Source organism: Eucalyptus grandis, chromosome 8 (assembly GCF_016545825.1).
Source record: "Eucalyptus grandis isolate ANBG69807.140 chromosome 8, ASM1654582v1, whole genome shotgun sequence".
NCBI lineage: Eukaryota > Viridiplantae > Streptophyta > Magnoliopsida > Myrtales > Myrtaceae > Eucalyptus > Eucalyptus grandis.
Genome location: NC_052619.1, coordinates 36,216,541 through 36,238,978, shown reverse-complemented (window position 1 = coordinate 36,238,978; position 22,438 = coordinate 36,216,541). Strand labels below are relative to the sequence as shown.

General features: G+C 36.4%; 1 protein-coding gene across 1 annotated transcript; it reads right to left on the bottom strand.

Moving 5' to 3' along the window:
* Positions 1-2,372: 2,372 nt before the first annotated feature.
* On the bottom strand, positions 2,373-22,209 carry LOC104417070 (cytosolic sulfotransferase 12). The gene is given in 6 exon segments (XM_018860361.2): positions 2,373-2,717; positions 5,587-5,767; positions 5,769-5,866; positions 11,518-11,792; positions 11,795-11,929; positions 22,143-22,209. Coding segments are annotated over 6 exon segments (1,101 nt in total).
* Positions 22,210-22,438: the final 229 nt, after the last annotated feature.

The following is a 22,438-nucleotide window of genomic DNA, read 5'->3' as shown; positions in this document are numbered from 1 at the left end:
TGAGGGACAAGCAGGCGGTCCGACGAGGGGCAGGCGGCCGACGAGGGTCACCGCGACCCTGATCACAACCAGATCGTCGCAACTAGATCGTGCGATCCTGATCGCACGATCTGGGTTGCCGGAGGTCGCGCGGCCTAGATCGGTCGCGGTGACCTCCGATGACCCAGATCTGCGTGCGATTTGTGTCGCCGGAGGTCGCGCGGCCTAGATCGGGGTCCCGGCGACCTCCGGCGACCCAGATCTGCTGGGGGTCGCAGTGTTGCCGGGGTTGCAGCGGTCTGCGACCCAGATCTGGGTGGTTGCCGGGAGTTGCAGTGGTCGCGGTGACGCGACTCACAGGGGGTCGCCGAGGTCACGCGACTGGCCGCCGACGATCGCCGTGACGCACATGCCTCTTGCCGACGTCTGTCCACCTCGTCGCCGGCCATGGGCAACTCTGCGCAACTTTGTCGGCCATCCTCAACGAAGAAGAAGATGAATAGTAACGAGGACAAAACTGGAAAAACGAAATGTTAGTGAGGACATTTGTGGAAGAATTTTTTTTAACTTACTCTCCCTCAGCCCTCCGAGAAGGCCGAATGCCCAAGGCAGCCCCCAACCTGCCTTAGGCTTTCAGCCTTGGGAAGGCTTGCCTTTGGCAATGGCAAGTCAAAAAAAATTTGCCAAACACTTAATATTTGGCCCAAAGGCCTTTAGGGGGCTAAAGATCCTTGGCAAAGTGGTTGCCAAACGCAGCCTTAATCTTGTGACCGATTTATTTTCTTGTCATGTTTATTTTATTGTTTGATTGTTCATTTTTTGCAACAATTGGTATTAGAGCCATGCTTGACTAAGTTGAAGTGAATCAATAGTGATAAAAGATGAAAAAGTGAAAAACAATAAGCTTGATGGGAAGAATATTATTTTATGGAAGATGCAAAAGGAATATGCACTTATCCTTGTGTGGGAAGAAGCCAAAATCAAGGAAATGGAGTTGCTAGATAAACATACGTTGGGTGTTAGTTAGCAAACATTGGCTCGTAATGTTGTGTTTAATATTATGAAAAAAAAAAAAAAAAAACACTTTTCTGGAACTAATGAATGGCTTGTCCAACATGTATGAGAAGCCCTCTAAAATCTATAAGGCCTACTTGATGCGACATCTTTTTCACTTAAAGATGAGCGAAGGTGTGTCACTTGCTGATCATATCAATGAATGCAATGTAATCATCACTCACTTGAGTTTAGTTGAAATCGACTTTAATGATGAGGTATGTGCTTGGATTTTATTATCCTCATTGATTGATAGTTAAAATACTACCGCTAGTACTTTCTCTAGGTCAATAAGCTTAGTTTTTAATGAGGTTCACTATTTTATTTTAAGTGAAGACATTCATAAAAGAGAATCTAGTGAACCTGCTGCTTTAGTAACTGAAGGTAGAAGACGAAATAGGACTTGTGTTAACATTAGTGGTGCAAACCTAAACATATGTAATTAGTCTAGGACTGGTGGTACTGTTTGTTAGAATCATAGCAAGATGGAGCATTTTAGAAGGAATCATCTTAAGTTGAAGAGCAAAAAATGTTACGAAATTAGAGTTCAATTTAGTTATGATATTACTATAGTTGTTGATAGTATCTTGGATAGTGATGATTATGTCTTGTCTGTTATATATGGATTTATCGTTTGATAGATGAACTATGGATAATAGCTGTTCATTTTATGCTGCATCGAACATAAAGTAATTTATTAATTATCAATGTATGAATTGTGGTAAAGTGCAAGGGGGGAGCAATGTTGAGTGCGATGTGGTGAGTATTGGCAATATCAAGATCAAAATGCATGATAATATTATGAGGACATTGATTAAAGTGAGGCATGCCTTGGAAATGAAGAAGACGTACTTTTCTTGAGGGTCTTGGATTAAGTATCGATATCACCTTATGTGATCTTTTACGCTTTCAATCCTTTTGAATGACGGCTTTCAATGGTCTTCATGTCTCTCGTAAGTTTCCACACATATTAAGTACACTCACTGTTCATCGAAGACCAAACTCTCAAAGACCAAGTCAACAAAAGAACATTCATATGCCAAAAATTATGGGCCCTTCTCCTCCATCGACGTGAACTTCATCTTCAATAAAGAAAAGAAGTCTCGTGATAAATTATTTCCTTTTTTTCACATCAGACTCGGTCCTGTTCGCGAGAGTCCATTTGGACTTTTCTCACTTCGCGCAGATTTTCTTGCAGTTCAATAATGGATTGGATTTCAAATCAATCTGAATTAATTTCGAGCCATGGTCAACACTTTTAATCAAACATATCATATGTGAGAGTAAGCATGGTTCCTTCTTCGAAATAACCTAGTGGATAAACAGGGATTATTCATCCCCTAAAGCCTCAACCCTGAACCACACAGCTTCTCTTCCACGACCCTGTCAGTCCTATCGACCATCTCACTACTCAAGTAATTTGCCCAATCTCCAACCTCGCCTCTCCTAAAGAACGCCTTGTTCTCTTCCCCTGAGGCCAACTTGCCGCTCTCGTCCACCTCCAACGCGCTTCAACTGTCAAAACTACAGAGCCTCAGTATTTCGTCCACAGTCCCGTTTTTCAGCTATTCTTCACTGAAAGGACACTCTAAGAAACCGGCCAGCCTCCTCAGGTGAGCGCATGGGTCCTCCTTCATGTCCTCGTACTTCGGGAACAACACCTCTTCGGGCGTCTCTGAGCTCGCCTCGTGGTAGCCCAGCACGTGGTCCCAGTAAGGCCCGAACAAGCTCACTCACGATGCGGCAGAACTTGTCGAGCGACTCCTGCAGCGAGCTCTACCCCTTGTCCTTGGGTCTCGGCTTGTTGGTGAAGTCTGAGAGCAAGACACAAATTTATAAATATCTGTTAGTTGGCTCTTTGTGGTCTTAGTTTTGGTCCATTGTGAGAATAATAATCAGTTTTGAGCCACAAATTCTGGAAGGAAGGGACTCCACAACAATTTACAATTATTTATTAGTTAGTTTTTTGTGATCCCAAACAAAGTGTTATTTCTACAATAGATTAAAAATTGTCACCTAATTATTATTATTATTATTATTATTATTTTTTTTTTTTTTTTTTTTGCATTGTCTATATAACCACCAAAAGTGCAAAAAATTCAATATAACCAAAGTAGAATCCATTTGTAGATGAGTTTTTTTTCTGCGTGAACTATATCGTTGGAGAAAATTCGTAATATATGCCTGGTAAGAACTGATTGCGAAATTAGCAAATTTTGCGGGAATTTCTGTTTTTTACGATCAAGACATGAGAGATCCGGATCTTGGTTGTGTGCATAACATGACTACTTATCAAGAAAAGAAAATTTTCTGCTAGTTTTCTACTTCAATAAGGTACAAATGTGAAAAGGGTTTTGCTAGCATAACAATTTTTGAGCTATTGCGTGATATCCAAACTTCGCCCGAGCCTCAAATACGTAACGGTCCATGCCGCGTCGACAAGCTTGTCATCGGACTTTGTTATTGGCACTATTCATGGCCACCATTTCGCCACCACCATCACCGTACCGAACCATCACGTCTCATCACGTCCCTGTGACACCACCTCATCGTCACGTCTCTGCCGTAGCGTGACAGCTCGACCATCACCTAGTCCATCATCTCATTTAAATTCTTCTTCATGAAATGCCATAAACAAGACCAATGTTCACTCTCCGCAGCATGTCGCCAAGCTAGTTCCTCATGCAAGTTGCTTCCATCCCCATGCATACGTACACTTGATGAAGGGAAGTGCCGAGAATTTCCACTGTCCCCACATCAACTTCACCACTACTCCGCAGCTGCCAACAAAGGAAGACTTTGACCCAAAAATTTGCGGCCACGTTTCTTCTTTCTCAGCTGGCCAGCGAATTGAAGACGTTGACCAAGACATAGCCACGCTTCAGCTATTTCTTCAAGGTGGCAAAGAGGGCCACCGAATATGGCCACGTTTTCCCCCATGCGTTCCCCTTATGAGCTGTCACAAAATTTCAGATTGTTGACTAATATAGTCAACCGGAGGAGAAGCCAAAGCAGAAGAAAGGACCGCCTCTTATTTTCCCTCGGCACCCACAACTTCCTTCATTTTCATCAACGTCTTCAGCAAACCTTTACCAAAAATTCCCACAGCTCCGTTCCTCTTTGCTGGTTGACGCCGGCCACTTGCACCGCCTCGCCGCACCGCTGTCTCGCCTTATTCCCACAGCTCGCACCACCAGCTTGCACCACCGCGGATTAAAGGCAAGTAGACATCGACTATTCTATGCTATGTGAATTCCGTCGTTGCTTGGTGAGACGTGTTCCATCAGAATTCTACAAATTACGATTAGTTCTATGATACTCGCGTTATTTGGTGGATTTGGAAACATTCATAGACGAACCTTTCTGAATCCGTGGTTATTGCGAACTCCGAAAGCAGCACTGAGTATTTATGGGTGAAGTTGGTGGATTTGGAAACATTCATAGACGAACCTTTCTGAATCCGTGGTTATTGCGAACTCTGAAAGCAGCACTGAGTATTTATGGGTGAAGCTCAAAAAGTAGTCCGGTTGAACACGAGCTTGGGGGAGTGAAATACGTGATTGTTATTATGATCAGATCACAGTCATATAAAGCATTTCTCATTTTCTTTTTAGACCTTGGAAACAAAATAGAATGGAGATATCTTCTTTTTCCTAGGGACTCACATATCCGTTGTTTATGAACTCAATCTATTTAACAAAATGCAAATTAGAAGTAGTGTACTCTATAGTCTACAGCACAGATAGAAGAGCAAAAGCCACGAAGCTTCACACAGCAAAAGGAGAAGAAGGAATTGAAAAGAACGACAGAATATAAACCAACAAGCTCCCCGCAAGAAGGAACGCAGCTTTTTATTAGCCAACTACGTGTTGGCCCAAAAACATCTGCAAATACCAGTAGTACAACATAAATGAAATACTAGAATCACAACCCGGAAGCATCTGCGTTTGGAGACGAAGCCACTATTGACAATGCCACTGAAAATCTTTTATTTTTTTAGCGGGAGCAACACACTTTCATTAGCCAAGCAGATATTGACCTCCCTAAAGTGCGAACGAAACATTCCTTTATTCTTCATTTAAAAAAAAATATATATATATATATATATATATATATATATATATATATTGTACGTTTTCTTCTCCGCCATCAAACCAAACACCTTCAAAGCTTACACATAACACATGTAAATTATTGAATGCGTGTGTTATATGTACTTAAACTTCAACCCGGAATCACGCAGCTTCTCTTCCATTACTTGGTCAATCCCGTCGGCCATCTAAACACTCAGATGATTCACCCAACCTCCAACCTCAGCTCTTCTGAAGAACAAGTTGCGCCCTTGTCCAGTCGACAAATTCCCGCTTTTATTCACCTCGAATGCTCTCATATTGTCCAAGCTACACATCCTCAATATTCCCTCCACAGTGCCATCTCTCAGTTCTTCATCGCTAAATGGACATCCCACGAAATCGGTCTACCTTCTCACATGAACAAGCGGTTCCTCTCCTCATACGTCAGGAACAATGCATTCTCAGGCATCTCCGAGCTCACCTTGTGATAACCCAGCACATGTTCCCAAAAAGGGCCGCACGGGCTCAGCCCTCGACAAAAATTGTCGAGGCAATGTGGGAGCGTAGTCTGGCCCTTCTCTTCGGGCTTCATCTTATTGACAAAGTGCCACAGCGAGACGAAGTTGTCCTTAGGGTTCCTACACGGGTAAACCAGCTTGCACGTCCCTCACTGAGCCTGGAAGCAAGGAATAAGGCAAGTGAGTGCTGAGGAGTCTCGGTAATGTAAAAGCAGTGAGATCGGGATTTTCTCGGTAGTTATTGTTAGACGCAAATTGCGCAACCCCAAGATTTCCATAACTAGAACAAGAACATGCATAATTGAGTAGAAAGATTAACGCACCTGTTTTAAGATCCATCGAACATAAAGCGGAAGCAGAAAAGGATTACCCACATATATTAAGGGGATCCACGCATCAAGTCATTCTCCTCTAATGCCCTCCGTATCACTAGCTCAATGAGGCGGCCCCCCTCACGTTTAGCGTTAGGTAAACGCCCCTTAGGTGAGGATACATGTGAGAATTAGGGTTAGAGGAGAGACTTGAGCACTATTTATAGAGTTTCCAGCCAGTCCCTCTCATTATGGGCCAGGCTCAACTCGGCCCACACTAACTAGCTCATAGTAGACTAATTAAGAAACCTTCTATCTCACCTTAGACCAACCCTGTTTTACGGTAACCGTAAAAACAGTAAATTACAATATCAATTAATTTAATCCACATTAGGAAAACTCTTACATTCTCCCACTTGGACTATATTAATCGAAATCGTACCGTATGTGCGCACATTTGGTCTAGAGATAATTCTTAATAGTCAATCCTATCCCATAAAGTCTTAAACACCGAATCATGGCGGTAACTGCATGTATACACACAGAGCTTTCCATGGTCACGAATGTTCTCAACTTTATTGATATGGATTCAATATGGTAGTGTGTCAAATGGATAACGTCTCTCATAGAGAGATCCCATTTGTCAGTCACCATTATCTTACCTTAGGTGTCACAAAAACTTGTGCCACAAGAGAATGCTTTATGGTTCCAATGAACCCACATATGTCTTGTCCTTATGGTTAATCTTTCTTTATGTATCACAAGACATATGCACAAGGCTAATAACCGGATGCCCGGATGCCCCTAGCCTTCACTCAAGGTTTATACAATCCCTTGAGACTTTATCAATATGTATTCAACATAATAACAATACATTCAAAAGGTTTTATTAAATGCAAAAGTTGATACATATCAAACCGTTACAAAGTGTAACGAATACAGATGAAATCTTTATCAGAGTAAAGCCAAAATAGCTCCCATTAAACAACAGTATCCGAAGATACTCCTAGGCCCATGTTAACAATATGTTACTAAAATATACATGAGTGTAAGCCTTTAGTTAGTGAATCTGTAACCACATCATTTATGAAAATATATTATATCATAAGTCACATTTCTGTACCGTTTCTTTATGATCAAAAATATCTGACCACCATATATTTAGACCCCTTGAGACCTCTGTAGTAAATAAATAATACTACAAATTTGTTATTTCAATACAATCGTATGGGTCTATCCATCAAGTTAAAACGATCAATTCCGTCATGAGGTTTTGGAGCCTAATAGCCCAAGTAACAACCTAAAAGAATGTTACTAACACTGCATACATAGTAGAAGATAACAAAGAATTTTATTTACTGCACTTCCTACTAATATAAATATGTATTCCGTTATTGATTGCATGTCATCAGAACAGCCAGCAAAGTTTACATCTAAATACTCTACTAACTGCAAGAATTGAACATGTCTATAAATTAGCATATAATCTCTTGTCTTCTTTAAGTACCTTAAAAGCTTCTTGACAGCAACCCAGTGATCATGTCTTGGATTTAACCGATATCTGCTTAAAAGTCCCGTCACAAAGACAACATTTAGTCTAGTGCAAATTCGAGCATACATTATACTTTTAAGTGCACTGACACAAGGTACACCATTTAATTAGATTTTATCAATATCTAAATAAGGACAATGTGATAGATTTAGTCCATCACCCTTAACAACATGAGCAATTACTGGCTTGCAATGATGTATATTGAATATTTCCAATATACAATCAGCAAATGTCCTTCGAGAAAATCTAATATAATATGACAAAAACAATCCTTACAGACCTCAGTATTGTCTCAAGGTCACAACTTGTAAGCAAAATATCATGTACATAAAGTATGAGAAAAAAATAAATTTCCTCCCACTGACCTTGCAGTATATTGAATTACTTTATTCCCAATTGAACAAAATAACAACACTATGAAACTTTAATAATATTGTCTAGAAACTTGCTTAAGACCATGAATTAGAACTTTTCAGTCTACACACAAGTTTACTTGAATCTGCTGCAAAATCATCCAGTTGCACAATATAGATTTTGTATCTATTTGGCGTAACTTTATATCAAAATAAATTATTAATGCCACGTTCACTCTGAAAGAACATTTAAAGAAATAATTATTTCTTCACTATAAACAATCCACCTCTCTTTCAGAGTTAAAACGTTAGTTACAAATTTGGCTTTAAATTCCACAATCTTTGTTTGAAATTATTTTAGTTTTGTACGCCAATTTGCAACTAATAAACTTGTGATCTTTAGACAAGTCAGTAAGTTTCCAAACATGTTTCATAGATTGTATATCGCATTTTATGGCATCTAATCACATACTTGATTGAGAATAATAAACGACATTTATAAATATGTCATTACATCAACCATATAGTGGATATTGTAATCATGCTCTCACAAATAGACTATATAGTCTGATGGTATAACTGATCGTCTTTCCTTAACAAATCTCCTTAATAAAGCTGCAACCACTTCATTTTGCACTTGAGAGGTTTAAGAAATTTCATTATGAACTATATCAAGAATAGTACCTTGAACCTCAACAAGTTTAGTCTATGGTACAGGAGACTCCACAATTGTCTGTACCACAATTGTTTATATAGACAAAGACAAAGATACAGTAACATCCATCATACTCATCACCATGTTTAACATGGTGCATTTATGCCTTTCGGCCAAATCTTTTTGTCAGGATTTTTAGGTATAGTAATTAAATTACCACCCTAGAATTTACCAAGTATTTGACAAATGACCCTTTAAGCAATTTAGTATTGTCATATTTGCCAAAATACTTACCGCTACTATTAGACCTGACAACCTTCAAGACTAATTTGAACCAGTTTATTCTTTATCTCAATCAATTTCTTTAAATAGAAAACTTTCGGAAACAACCTTTTAACCATATACAAGATGTATATGTCATTAGGATTTAAACACAATCTTTGCATATGTGTCCTAATTTCAATATCAAACAAGACATAATTTCAAGCAATTAAGGCTTCCATCATCTTATAACAGTGCAGTCCGTAGGTAAACCTCTTTTCAAGTGTTCTAGAATGGAACGCTTCATGGACAGTAAGCAAATTCAATTGCTTATTTCTCAAGCAACAAATCATATGTCCATAACTTAAAATTTTAAGCAGTAAAAACCTCAATAATAGTGGAGTTATTAATTACAGAAAAGGTGACTAAAAACCAAGCAATATATATAATTAGCATCATGTGAGTACTATGTAACTTGACGTACAAGTACACATCCAGAGAGTTACATGCATAATCATATAATCACCTTTGGGCAGAATACATGACATGCAGTTGTATACTCCCCACATGATAAGGGTTATGAGAATATATTCCAATCTTCGCGAATTCATCACCTTTGGGCATATGAACCATTAGGATTGGTCACTCCTCCACCACACTATCATGTATCCCTCCATGAACTAATACACAATCACCTCCTTTGGGAGTATGACCACGCATTAGATTAGGAGACATCCCAATCATCATACGAGACCGAAATTTCTCAAACCCAATCAAGCGTGCCACTTTGGCGGTCACTACTCAATTGAATCATTGAAATTCTCTCATACCAGGGATATAAACTTTACTCCTCACATACACCATATACATGTGATTTTAACTTTAGTGATAAGGGCAGCATATCACCAAAATCACATATCATGCTAATTACATTGCTTTCTTCATTAATAAAAATTAATCATACATATATATATATAGATATATATATATATATATATATATATATATATATAGCGAACCTGTTTTGACAGATTCTAATGAGATCATTGATTACAGTAACACAAGAAACTTCTCATAACAGAGAATAAAACATCTATTATGCACCCTGATTACATATTACCAGAACAACATAAAAAGAATGCTGATCTAAAATATCTCTCACAAATTAACATCAATAGTAATATAGGGTACACCAAATCAACAAGCACTATTGTTCATGAATTTCATACGGCAAAACATGACTCCAAGGCTAACATCTGATTTATTAGCCAATTTTAAGCAACAAATTATGATTGTAATCAACCAGTGGCCTATTAATTGAGTCAAATCAGAGAACCAAATATCTAAAATTTAACAGTAGATACTATTGCTCTGCGTAAATATTGCCATACTCTTTTACCATAAAAATATTCAACTTGATAGGCATTAACAAGTGACCAGATGAGTTCATGTACAATATGCAGTAATTTAATTGACATGCATTACCCACATACAGCAGATATGTTAATCAGTACAATCAGTTTGGTCACGAGTTCTTAAGACGTCTATCATTCAAAGATTACCAGCGTGTAAAAGAGTATGCATGAGCAATAAAAATTTCATGACTTTTACTGTTTCTCATTATCTCAAGATATATTCAATTACTATCTCATAATGATTGAATCTCATTAAGTCAGCTTCAGTTCACAATAAAGTTTGATTTTTATTGATGAATCACACTTTTATAATGATTATGTGATAATATACCTATAACCCAACACTTATATTTCCAAAATCACAGAAAATATAAGAAAAATACGCAAAAATACACGTATTTAGGGTTCCGTATGTATTTTCACATCCATAAAATCATCAAACATATAAAATAAATACACCACAAGATAGGAAATCACCATACGAGTCTAACGCCGCCAGACACGCGCCGATCCGACATTCCACGCGCCCTCACGCGCCGCCTGAGTGCGCGGCGCGTGGAGCTCACGCGCGGCGCATTCAACGCCCGGGCGGCGCGTGGGGGCGCGTGCGGCCTCCCCCGGAGACGCGCCGCCGACCCTCTTGCTCGTCTCATCTCCCCCAATCCAAATTTGTGATTTAATTTAATTTTCATTGAATAAAAAGTCTCGAAAATCACAAATTAGGGCAAGATCAATACCAATTAGGGCTAATCCATACAAATTAGGGTAGATCCGTACAAATTATGGCAAATCCGTACAAATTAGGGCAAAACCAATTGCGTTCAAGTTCTAGAGTTATGGTTGCTCTGATACCACATGTTAGACGCAAATTGCGCAACCCCAAGATTTCCATAACTAGAACAAGAACATGTATAATTGAGTAGAAAGATTAACGCACCTATTTTAGGATCCATCAAACATAAAGCGGAAGCAGAAAAGGATTACCCACATATATTAAGGGGATCCACGCATCAAGTCCTTCTCCTCTAATACCCTCCGTATCACTGGCTCAATGAGGCGGCCCCCCTCACGTTTAGCGTTAGGTAAACGCCCCTTAGGTGAGGATACATGTGAGAATTAGGGTTAGATGAGAGACTTGAGCACTATTTATAGAGTTTTCAGCCAGTCCCTCTCATTACAGGCCAGGCTCAACTCGGCCCACACTAACTAGCTCATATTAGACTAATTAAGAAACCTTCTATCTCACCTTAGACCAACCCTGTTTTACGGTAACCATAAAAACAGTAAATTACAATATCAATTAATTTAGTCCACATTAGGAAAACTCTTACAGTTATACAGCATGATCTCCAAGAAAGGCACAAAGTCGTGGGGGTGTAGGGTTAGGATAGGGTGGCGTCGTTGTGAGTTGGTGTCGGAGTACTTGGCACGGTTCAAGAGTGCAAAGAGGATGGCCATTAGCCAGGTGCTGCCAGATTTTGGGTAGGTGACGAGGAGGATGTCGGATGGGTGAGCTTGGAAGTAGTTTTGGCGAGCGAGGACGTCCTTCAGCATCCAACGGAAGAACCAGAAGTCCTGGTACAAGTGGAGAGATATACCGTTCCAGCCTTTTCCGAATGGAGAGAAGAGAGCAAGTCTTTGCATGCTTGCGAGATGTCTCGCAAGAACTTTGGATAAGGAGGAGGTTGAGAGGCTTGCATGGTGGTGGTGGTGGTGGAGGAGGAGAAGGTGGAAAGGTGGAGTGACGGATTATTTCCAACTAGTAAATATAGGTGCGTTTGATAACATTTTTGTTACTGAAAATAATTTCTTTTCAGAAATAATTCTTTTTTATTTTTATTCCCTAAAATAGTTTCGGAGAAAAATAACGTATTTGATAGCTACAATTTTTTTTTTAAAAAAAAAAATAGGAATACATTTGGCGCGACTTATAATTTTTTTTTTGTGACATGAAATTTCTCCTAATTTTGTAATAATTTTTTAAAGATTTTTCTTTTTTTTTTATTCTTTTTTCTTCTCTAGCTAGTCATTGCAGCGGCCAGGGGTGGTGGCAAGCGGGGACCGCTTAGAAGAGGAAGAAGAAGAAAATGACAAAAAGAGAAAAAAGAAAATGACTTATTTTTAGAAATTGTTTTTAGAAATAAGAAGTTATTTTTCTACTTCTCCTTCCTATTTCAAATCTATTCCCTGGCCATTTGTCTATTTCGGTAAATAAAAAAAATTAACTAACATTACTAAATGGATTTATATCCTTTTTTTATTCCGTGAAATAAAAGAACAGAAAAATAAAAAAAAAATAAAAAAAAACTTGCATACCCCATATTGCCCTGTGAAACCTCTTTCAAGTAGCCAGGGGAAACAACTATTCAAGATTTGACAACATATAGCCTCCCTCGTTATTGTTTTTATTATTGTTGTTTTTTGGTAAGAAATCATGTGGAGCTCGCCTTCAGAAATGGCCATATGTAAAGATTATTTTGTCCTTCAATGTTATTTTATCGTAGATTTAATTGCGTTTAGTTGCTAGCTAGTCGATATTTCTAGGCTTGTTGTGAAATTATTTCCTAAGGTTTCCTAGATTTCTCTGAGCAAAACTACACCTATCTGGAAGTTCGTTAGGTGAACTCTTGGGATAGTTGAAATATGGGGCCATGAAGATGTCCACAGCTAGAACAATAGCAAGAATCAAGCTTGTTGATAAAATTAAAGATAGGGATATCTCTAACACATGAAGCCTATAATAAGGCTCCTATTAAAGGTAGAAAATTTCTTAAATGATCCCGATGCATGTGAACTCAATAAATTTGAGCCATTAATATGGAGGGCTTTACATGAAACCCAAATCATCTAAGAGCTTGGATGCATGAGCTGACATGCACTCCGTGAAAACAAGAATTTTTCAATCAATTAGACATCAGAATCCCATGCTTCCTTGTACTCTTGTAAAAATCATATTATGATAATACAAGTTTCTATATGGCCCTACCTCACCTTCCACCAAAAGTACCGATATAGTAACTTTGGCCAACTCTACGCCATCGTCACTATCAATTTCTACATTTGATAAAAAGCAACTATGACTACTGAAAATAACTACATTTTTTATAGCTCAAGATTTGTGGGACGTCGTATGTAAAAGAGGGGTATGTTGCTATGAAGGAAGGTGCAGGCGTCCTGGCATATCAACAACCAAAGAATGTCAGAGCTCTCCATGTCATATAACGAATGTTGTGGCTAAATATGCAATCGAGAGGAAGGTGAAAGGGGTGATAAACGAAACTTGATAGATTTTGCGGAATTATTAAGGTCAAGTTTAATAAATGCAGGAATTACTTAATATACGTAAGAGCAAGCTGATAATATCAAGTACAATATACTTTTATCAAATAAATGTTAAAATGATGAGAGATAAAAGAGTTGTACGCAGATCTTATAGTAGTTTGGTTTAAATCAAATCTACATTGACTCTTCTAAAATAACAGCTATCAACAGGTTGGATTTCAGTATAACTATTGAGAGGTTATGATGTAGCTTGTGCTGTTGCTTCCCAAAGTTGGTAAATCACACTACTAAATCCCAAACATTGCTACGATACTTGTAAATTTCTCAAAAGAGATTACAATATAAGTGGATCACTTTTAATGAAATGAACTATTTGCTCCATAACACGAGTATGCTATTTATCAGAGAGTAAAGCTTTCTCAATTTGTAGCCATTCTCGCAATTCATATATTCTTTAGCATGTGTTGATCTTTTGATATAGTCTTTAAGATCTAAGCTAATGGTTGGATAATCTTCAAGATGATTAGCAGTAGTAAATAAAGCATAGAAAAATGAAGATCTCAATTGTATAGGGTAAAAATATGAACAATGCCTTGTTATTAAACTTTGGGATGGGATTCTATGAATGGTAAATAGTGTTAGCATAATTAAATATTAAATCATGCATTCGTCTAATAGTTTAAGTTTTTAAAATAGTTGATAGTGGTCCAACTAATTCTCACAAATAAAATGTCTATTTAAATCTTCTAAAATAGACTAATGTAACAAAGGAAATACAAATATGCCGATGCAACCTCCTATTGCAAAGCACGCCCCCAACTAAATTACTTTCCTAAAATGAACTTCTAACAAATATGAAAAACTAACTTAAGATAACACAGTATGCAATCCTAAGATAACAAGTCAAATATTAAATATGCAAATAAAGCCAAATTTTCCTAAATGCGCTTCTAGATATATTAGTGACTTTCCACAAATAAAAATGCCTTAATCTAAATGCATTCTTATACTAAAACTTAGGCCATATGCATAATTAATGACCAATCTTACGGAATCAAATCCCACGCTCTTCTTGACTCGGATTATACACTTCGTGGCATAGAACCAATTGGATAAGATAAAGAGAATAGTGTGATTTGATGTGTGATGACTAGTAATCATGAGTCGTCAAGACATAAAGACAGCTTCCGCAACTAGAACAGAGCATGGGGTAATAACATGTAGGAAGCCGTGTTTGCCGAACAGTAATAAGAGATGGCAATTTCAGTGACGAAAATTAAATTATTATAACTTTTTAATCTATGGATTCAAAATGCATTTCCTAACACCTATCTCTACCATAGAGTAGGTATCAACATTCGAATTATATCATGTAAAGGTGTAAAGGTGTGTTTGGTAATTATTATGTTCCTGAGAACAATTTCTATTCAGGAATGATTCTTTTTTTATTTTGTTCTGAAGAATAATTTATGAGCATTTGAAAACGTTTGATAACTGCCCAATTTTTTTTTTTTTCTAAAATAGAAATGCGTTTGGTATGACTTTTAAATTTTTTTATTTCTTTTAATTTTTTAATACTTTTATTATATTTTTCTCTTTTCTTTTTTCTTTTCTCTTCTTCTTCCTCCTTCTTTATGGTTGATTGCCGGTGATGGCAATGGTTGGTGATCGGATGAGCTCGTCGAAGCCTCATTAAGCCATTGTGAGCCTCGGCCTCGCAGATCTAGGCGAGGCTTGCACGGGTTAGGTGAGGACCACCTGGCCACCGGTAAGGCTCTGACGAGCTCGCCAAACCTCATCCAATCGACCGACAGCCATCATTGATGGCGAGAACCGACCACAAAGAAGGAGGAAGAAGAAGAGAGAAGAAGAGAGAAGGAGAAAAGAATGAACAAAAAAAAAACAAAGAAAAAAATAGGTTTAGGCTTGATTCTATAATTGTTCCCGGGAATGAAGAATCAATTTTTTTATACTTCTCGATTTTGTTCCAAATCTATTCTCGAGAATATAATCTCCAAGAAAAACCAAATTACATGCAAGTTGAAATTATAACAGCTGGCCCTGCATGAAATTGTTAATGCTTGGGTAGTGAGAGGAATCGAACATGTTTCGTACATCTAATCTACATTGATCTATCTTCGATGATTAAGCAAACCATATCGATCGTATTGTACGCATAATTTGTGGTGACCCATATACAAATATGGTATCACCAAGTTCATCATGCCTCTATATGACTTCCTTGATAATCAACCAATTTATTAATATTATTATTGAGAAAATTCCCACTAAGTTTTGAAGTTAACAAAACTTTCTGGTTCTTACTCTTATTTTGAAGAACATAATGCATTCAAAGTTGCTTCTAAGGTTATATCGAAGACTTTTTCCAAAGTCTATTCATTCCCATAAATATTTCCCATTCTGCTAAAATTTAGACTAAGATTGTGTCTAGAACAAGAAAGAATTCAGAACAAGACTCAGCGTCATGCGACACAAATGATTGTTAATTGGAAACGAAAGATTTTTTTCAACGATTATCTTCTAATCAAGGATTTTACTTTCCATATATATACACTGATTAAGTCAATCACAAATTTAACAACATCAATCTTGAAGATAAGTTCCTTATGAAGAAGTTCTACTTATGCAAACCTAAATTCTGATTGTATGGGCAACTAGAATCAGTGGATTTTTCATCCCTATCTTCAAACAGCTACAAGATCTCTTTAATCAATTTTGTCCAACTAATTGATTGGAAAAAATACCTCCAGAAAATGTCAATGGCTAGTGTGGCATGGAGGAATATTTAAGGAGGTCATTCAATCTATTTGAAGCGTGGGATGTGAAAATTAGAATTCTAAAGTCTGAAACTTCTTTCAACTAATTGTTTTATTTAGTGCACTTTATAAATTGTGTTTAAGAGAGAAAATCATGAAAAGAGTGATTTAGCGAGTTACATGGATCTTCCACTGAGTGTTTGTACTCATAAATTATACTTCTTTGTTGATACTATAATGAATTCTAGCGAGAAGGCTATTAGCATGGGAGAGTGGACATAGACTTAAACTAAAGCCGAACCACTATAAGTTTTGTGTGTAATCTTCTCTTCCCTTAACTCATTTACTCAAGTTTATTGCACTATTACAAGTTATCATGGAAGCCTGTTTTGTTGCATAACGAATTCTGAATATCTACCAGAAGTCTAATGTTTCTCGAAACTAATTCTATTTCTTATTTAGACTTTACTTACTACTTTATTCCAAAATTGGTTGTTAAGATTTCTTTTAAACACCTATTCACCACATCTAGGTGTTCTTACTAACTTTATCAATTGCTATCAAAGCCATGTGCTTGTCTTTTGAAGTGTTTTTACTTCTGAGTTAAAGATCTTCTATAGCTAGTATCTTAGCACCAAAACTCATGGAAAGGCAGAGTAACACTAGGCCACCTTATTTTGATGGAAAATAATACAATGTATGGAAAAATAAAATGAAGGCATTTTTAAGATTCGGAGATCCTTTGGAGTGGGATGTTATGGAAAAGGAATTAATCCAAAGGTTGCTTCTGCATCCGACAAGGGAAAAGAAGTCTTAGACAAGAATGCAAAAGAAATTGATCAAGAAGAAATCACCAAGAGATAGGCTATTGATGCGAAAGCCATCTATTCCTTATATTGCGCTTTGTCCCTTACTGAATATGATAGAATTTCTTCATGTGAAACAGTTAAAGAAGCCTGGAATAGATTTCATGTCACCTATGAAAGAATAGATCCTGTAAGGGAGAAAAAAGTAAACATTTTGCTTGGCCAATATGAATCATTCAAGATGAAGCTTGGAGAATTTATTGGATATATGTTTAGTCGTTTTATAAAAATTGTCAAAGGTTTGGCGTATCAAGATCATCCAATTTCTATTCCAATGAAGGTTAACAAACTTTTGCGATGACTTTCAAGGGATTGGAATCATGTGAAAACCTCAATCCGAGAGACACAGAGGACAATGCTCCTCTTCGTTGATGAACTGATAAGCACTCTTCAATCTTATGAAGTGGAATAGATCAATGATGAAGAGGATCCAAATGTAAGAAGTCAATTGCACTTAAGTCTAAATCTGATTCTAATGATACAAACTCAGACGATGACATGAATGACAAGGAACTTGATCTCTTGATCAAGAAATTTAGGAAATCGAATAGGAATGGAAGAAGATTCAACTGGAAAATGCAGAATAAGCAAAACTTCCAGAAAAGATCATTGGAAGACAATGAACCTAGCAAGGATGTAATATGTTTTGAGTGTAAGAAGAAATGACACATCAAGCCAAACCGTCCTTTGCTGAAAAAGAAAAAAATGAAAGTATGAAATGTACAACAAAGCTCTAAAAGCAAAAACCTTGAGTGACACAGAATGTGAGGAAAGTGACGAGGAGTTTGTAAATATCTGTCTGATGGCTCACTCAAATTTAGATTCAGAATCAGAATTTGATTTAGACACAGACTTTGAGTTAGCAAGGAAATCGAGGTAAGCATTCTAAAATTCCTATTAAAGTGTCTAAATACATAAATGAGCTTTGCTTAAACCTCAAATATTCTCTTAAAATGATCTCCGAATTAAAGAGGGAAAATTCTAAATTTAGACAACAGGGAACTTTTTGGAAAGAAAAGTTTGGAATTTTGAAAAATAATTTAGATTTAAAGGAAAGTTGTGATTCTCTTTCCAAAAAAATGAAATTTTTTAAAAAAAAAAAGAAGAAATTTCAGACATTATTACAAAATTCTCAAAAGGCTCAAAAAATTTAGAACAATTTTTTTCTGCTCAAATTCCTTATTATAACAAATCCGGTTTGGGTCTAAATAGAGAAAGTGATCTTTTGATTGATTTTCCTAAGGTCAATGAGAGACTTAGACAAAGACCTCCTAAACTTGCTTATAAAAACCACATTCAAAGAGTTTTCATAAAACCTGTTGGTCGGAGTACTCTTAAATGTTCTAAGTGTGGAGACTCAGAGCATTTTGAGAATGAATATTTTAAAATCTGGAGACCTATTAAGAATGATTGGGCAAAAAAAGTCTTTACAACTAACTCTTCAGGACCCAAGAAAATTTGGGTACCAAAGAAAATTTGAGATTTCATTTTTACTATAGGTTACTATTAAAAGGAAAAGTAAATGATACTTCGACAGTGGTTGTTCTAGACATATGACCGAAGATTCAAGTAGTTTCATCAAATTAAAAAACAAACAAAAAACAAAAAGGAGGAAATATATATATATATATATATATATATATATATATATGCATATATATTTTTGTGGGAACAGCAAAATTATTGGACATAGAATAGCGAGGATTGGCAGCTTGATCATCAATAATGTTTTCTTGGTAAAATGTCTAAATTACAACCTTCTAAGCATAAGCCAACAATGCGATACATGGTTCAAAATCAACTTCCAAGAAAATGTTTGTTTTAGAGTCAGTCAAGACTTCTCTCAAACCTTTACTAGTCAAAGACATAACAACATTTATCTTTTAGACATAAATTCAAAGAGTTCCCAATGTCTTATCTCAATTCAAGATGAAGCAAATCTTTGGTATCACAAGTTAGGACACGTTAGCATGAAATAGATTGACCAACTGTCTTCCAAGAAGTTGGTCCGCAGTCTCCCTAAAATAGTGTACCAAAGTCTGAGCTGTATACTCCATGTAGCTTGTGAAAACATGTCAGAAATTCATTTAGATCCATAAATCATGTTTCCACTAACCGCGTCTTGCGGATTCTTCAAATGGACCTTTTCGGATCGACTAAAACTCAAAGCATCGGTGGTAAGAAATATTGTTTAGTAGTTGTAAACAAATACTCAAGATTTACATGGGTTTTCTTCTTAGCAAGTGAAGCAAAAACTTTCTCATAGTTTTCAAAGTTTGTCAAAAATGTTCAAAATGAGAAAGGCTATGCTATTTCGAGCATCAAGATTGATCATGGGGGAGAATTTAAAAATCAAGACTTTACAAGTTTTTATGATGAAAATAGTTTTCAACATGTTTTCTCCTCTTCTTACACTCCAAAACAAAATGGAGTTATAGAAAGGAAAAAACCACCTTCATAAGAGATGGCCAGAATTATGATAATTTAAAAAAGGGTCTCTTCTCGCTTTTGGGTAGAAGCCGTCTCCATCGCTTATTATATAACTAACAAACTTTTTCTATTGCCCATCCTAGAGAAAATCCCCTATGAAGTTTACAAAGAGAGAAAGCCAAATATTTTCTATTTTCATGTTTTTGGTTGCAAGTGTTTTATTTGAAAAATGTAAATGATCGTCCAAACAAGTTTGATGAAAAGTCGGATGAAGGGATATTTCTTGATATTACATGACAAGCAAAGCTTACAGGATTTTCAACAAGAATACACAGATTGTTGAAGAATCAATTAAGTTAGGTTTCAAGAAGTTGACCAGAACCAACATGATCAGACTCAACTTGAATTGGCTGAGGTAGTTTCAAACTTAATGAAGTCTAAGTCTCTTAAACAAACTCAGCCATCTGGTGAACAAAATCAAGCTGAAGAAAAAGCAGAAGATTCAAAGGAAACAAAGACTCAACAAATCCTTGAAGATAATGACAAATTCAACAAAAAAATGGAAACACAAATCAAGTCATCCTAAAGATCCCATCATTGGCAATATAAAAAAAGGAATTCTTACCAGATCCAAGGTCAAAGGAAGCTCAAGTGCTCTAACTCTCATTTCTGAAGTAGAACCAAAGAGAGTTGAAGAAGACTTAATTGATGAAAGTTGGATACGAGCAATGCAAGAAGAGCTTAGGCAATTCAAGATCAATGATGTAATTGGAAAATCTGTAATTGGATTAAAGTAGGTGTTTAAGAACAAGATGGATAAAAAGGGTAAAGTGACCAGAAACAAGGCAAGACTTGTAGCAAAATGATATATGCATTAGAAAGGAATAGACTATGACGAGACATATGCATTGGTAGCTAGGTTAGAAGCTATAAGGGTATTACTTGCATATGCATGTTTTCATAATTTCAAGTTATTTTAGATGGACGTCAAAAATGCCTTCCTAAATGGTTTCATCCAAGAAAAATTCTATGTAGAACAACTACCAGAATTCAAAGACCACAAAAAATAGATTTTGCCTACAAACTAAAGAAAGCTTTGTACAATCTAAAGCAGGCACATCGAGCTTGGTATGAGAAATTGAGTAAATTTCTAGTAAGTAATGGTTCAAGAAAGGTATGGTTAAAACCATCTTGTTTATCAAAAAGGAAGGAAAAGACTTTCCACTTGTTTAAATATATGTAGACGATATCATCTTTGGTTCTTCTAATGAACTTCTGTGCAAGAAATTTTCAAAGTTTATGTAGGAAGAATTCGAGATGAGTATGATAGGTGAATTAACATTCTTTTTGGGTCTACAAGTTAGACAATTGAATGAATGAACCTTCATCTATGAAGAGAAATATACCAAAGATATCATCAAGAAATTTAGAATGGAAAACTGTAAGAAGATTGAAAGTCTTATGTCAAGTTCATCCCAACTTGATAAGAATGAAGATGGAAAGAAAGTAAATCAAAAAAACATATAGAAACATGATCGGTTCTCTTCTCTATCTTACTGTTTCACAGCCTGCTACTTTATTTAGTGTGTATGTATGCTAGATTCCAAGCTAATCCTAGAGAATCACATCTTAGTTCTGTTAAATGTATTATCAAGTGTATTGTAACAAATCCAAAGTTAGGTCTGTGGTATCAAAATGATAAGACTTTACTCTACTTAGATACTCAAACACTATCAAGCTGATTGTAAAGTCGACAGGAAAAGTATATATGGGACATGCTAACTCTTGGGACATATGTTAGTGCCATGGTTCTTTAAGAAGTAGAACATTGTGGCACTCTCCAAGGTAGAAGCAGAATATGTTGCTCTTGGTAGTTGTTGCTCTCAAATTTTTTAAATCAGGTAACAACTTAGAGACTTTGGAATAGAATAATCCTACACTAAAATGATATGCGATAACACAAGTGCGATCAATCTCACCAAAAATCCCATTATTCATTAAAGAGCAAAGCATATTGAAATCTATCATCACTTCATAAGAGACCATGTACAAAATGGTGAAATCAATGTTCAATTCTTCAATTCATAGAATCAACTAGCAAATATTTTCACCAAGCCACTAGAGAAAGGTTCATTTGAATTCATTCGTGAAAAATTGAATATAAACCAAACATTTGGCCAAAGTCTATACAAAGCAGACTCGTTTGATCAATCTTTTGGAAGAGGCATCCTTTTGAAAGTCCTTACAGACTAAGGTAGTTATATTTCAAATTTTGGCACATAAGTTTCTTTCATTCTCGAACAAGTATGAATGTTTTACTCAAATTTTTACTTGCCATTTATAATTTTTTGGAATTTGTTATCTTTTATTCCCTTCCTAATTTTTCGGACTAAATATTTCAATCTTTTATAGTTACCTTTTCTTTTTATTTTCAAAAATGGAAGTTATTTTCTTCCTTGTGTCCATTTATTTGCCTTGGTTCAGTTACTTTAACTAGGCTTACCGGTTCTTTTCTTCTGATTACCACAGCCTTCATAAACCATAATCTCTCGCAAACCTTCATTTCGCTTATTCTCGATTCACTCTCTCTTTCTCTACAAATCTTAGTATCGTTCACTTGCCATCGTGTCCTCAAAATCCTCCAAGTCTTTCACAATATCTTCATAGCGAAAGTCCTCTCGCATTGCTAGTTATGGGTCTCGTTTCGTGCCTGATACTCAAACGCATTTCGATCTCACTGGAGAAGAATCATCGAGGAGCACACATCGATTGTCTTTGGAGGAAGAAATCACTCAAGATCCAACTCCTCTCTTGATAAGGAAACTCAAAGTTATTTTTAAGCACTGAGTTTTTGAAAAAGGGGGAAGTCCTATGGATTTTATTACCACTTTATTGGAAGAAAATGGCTACATG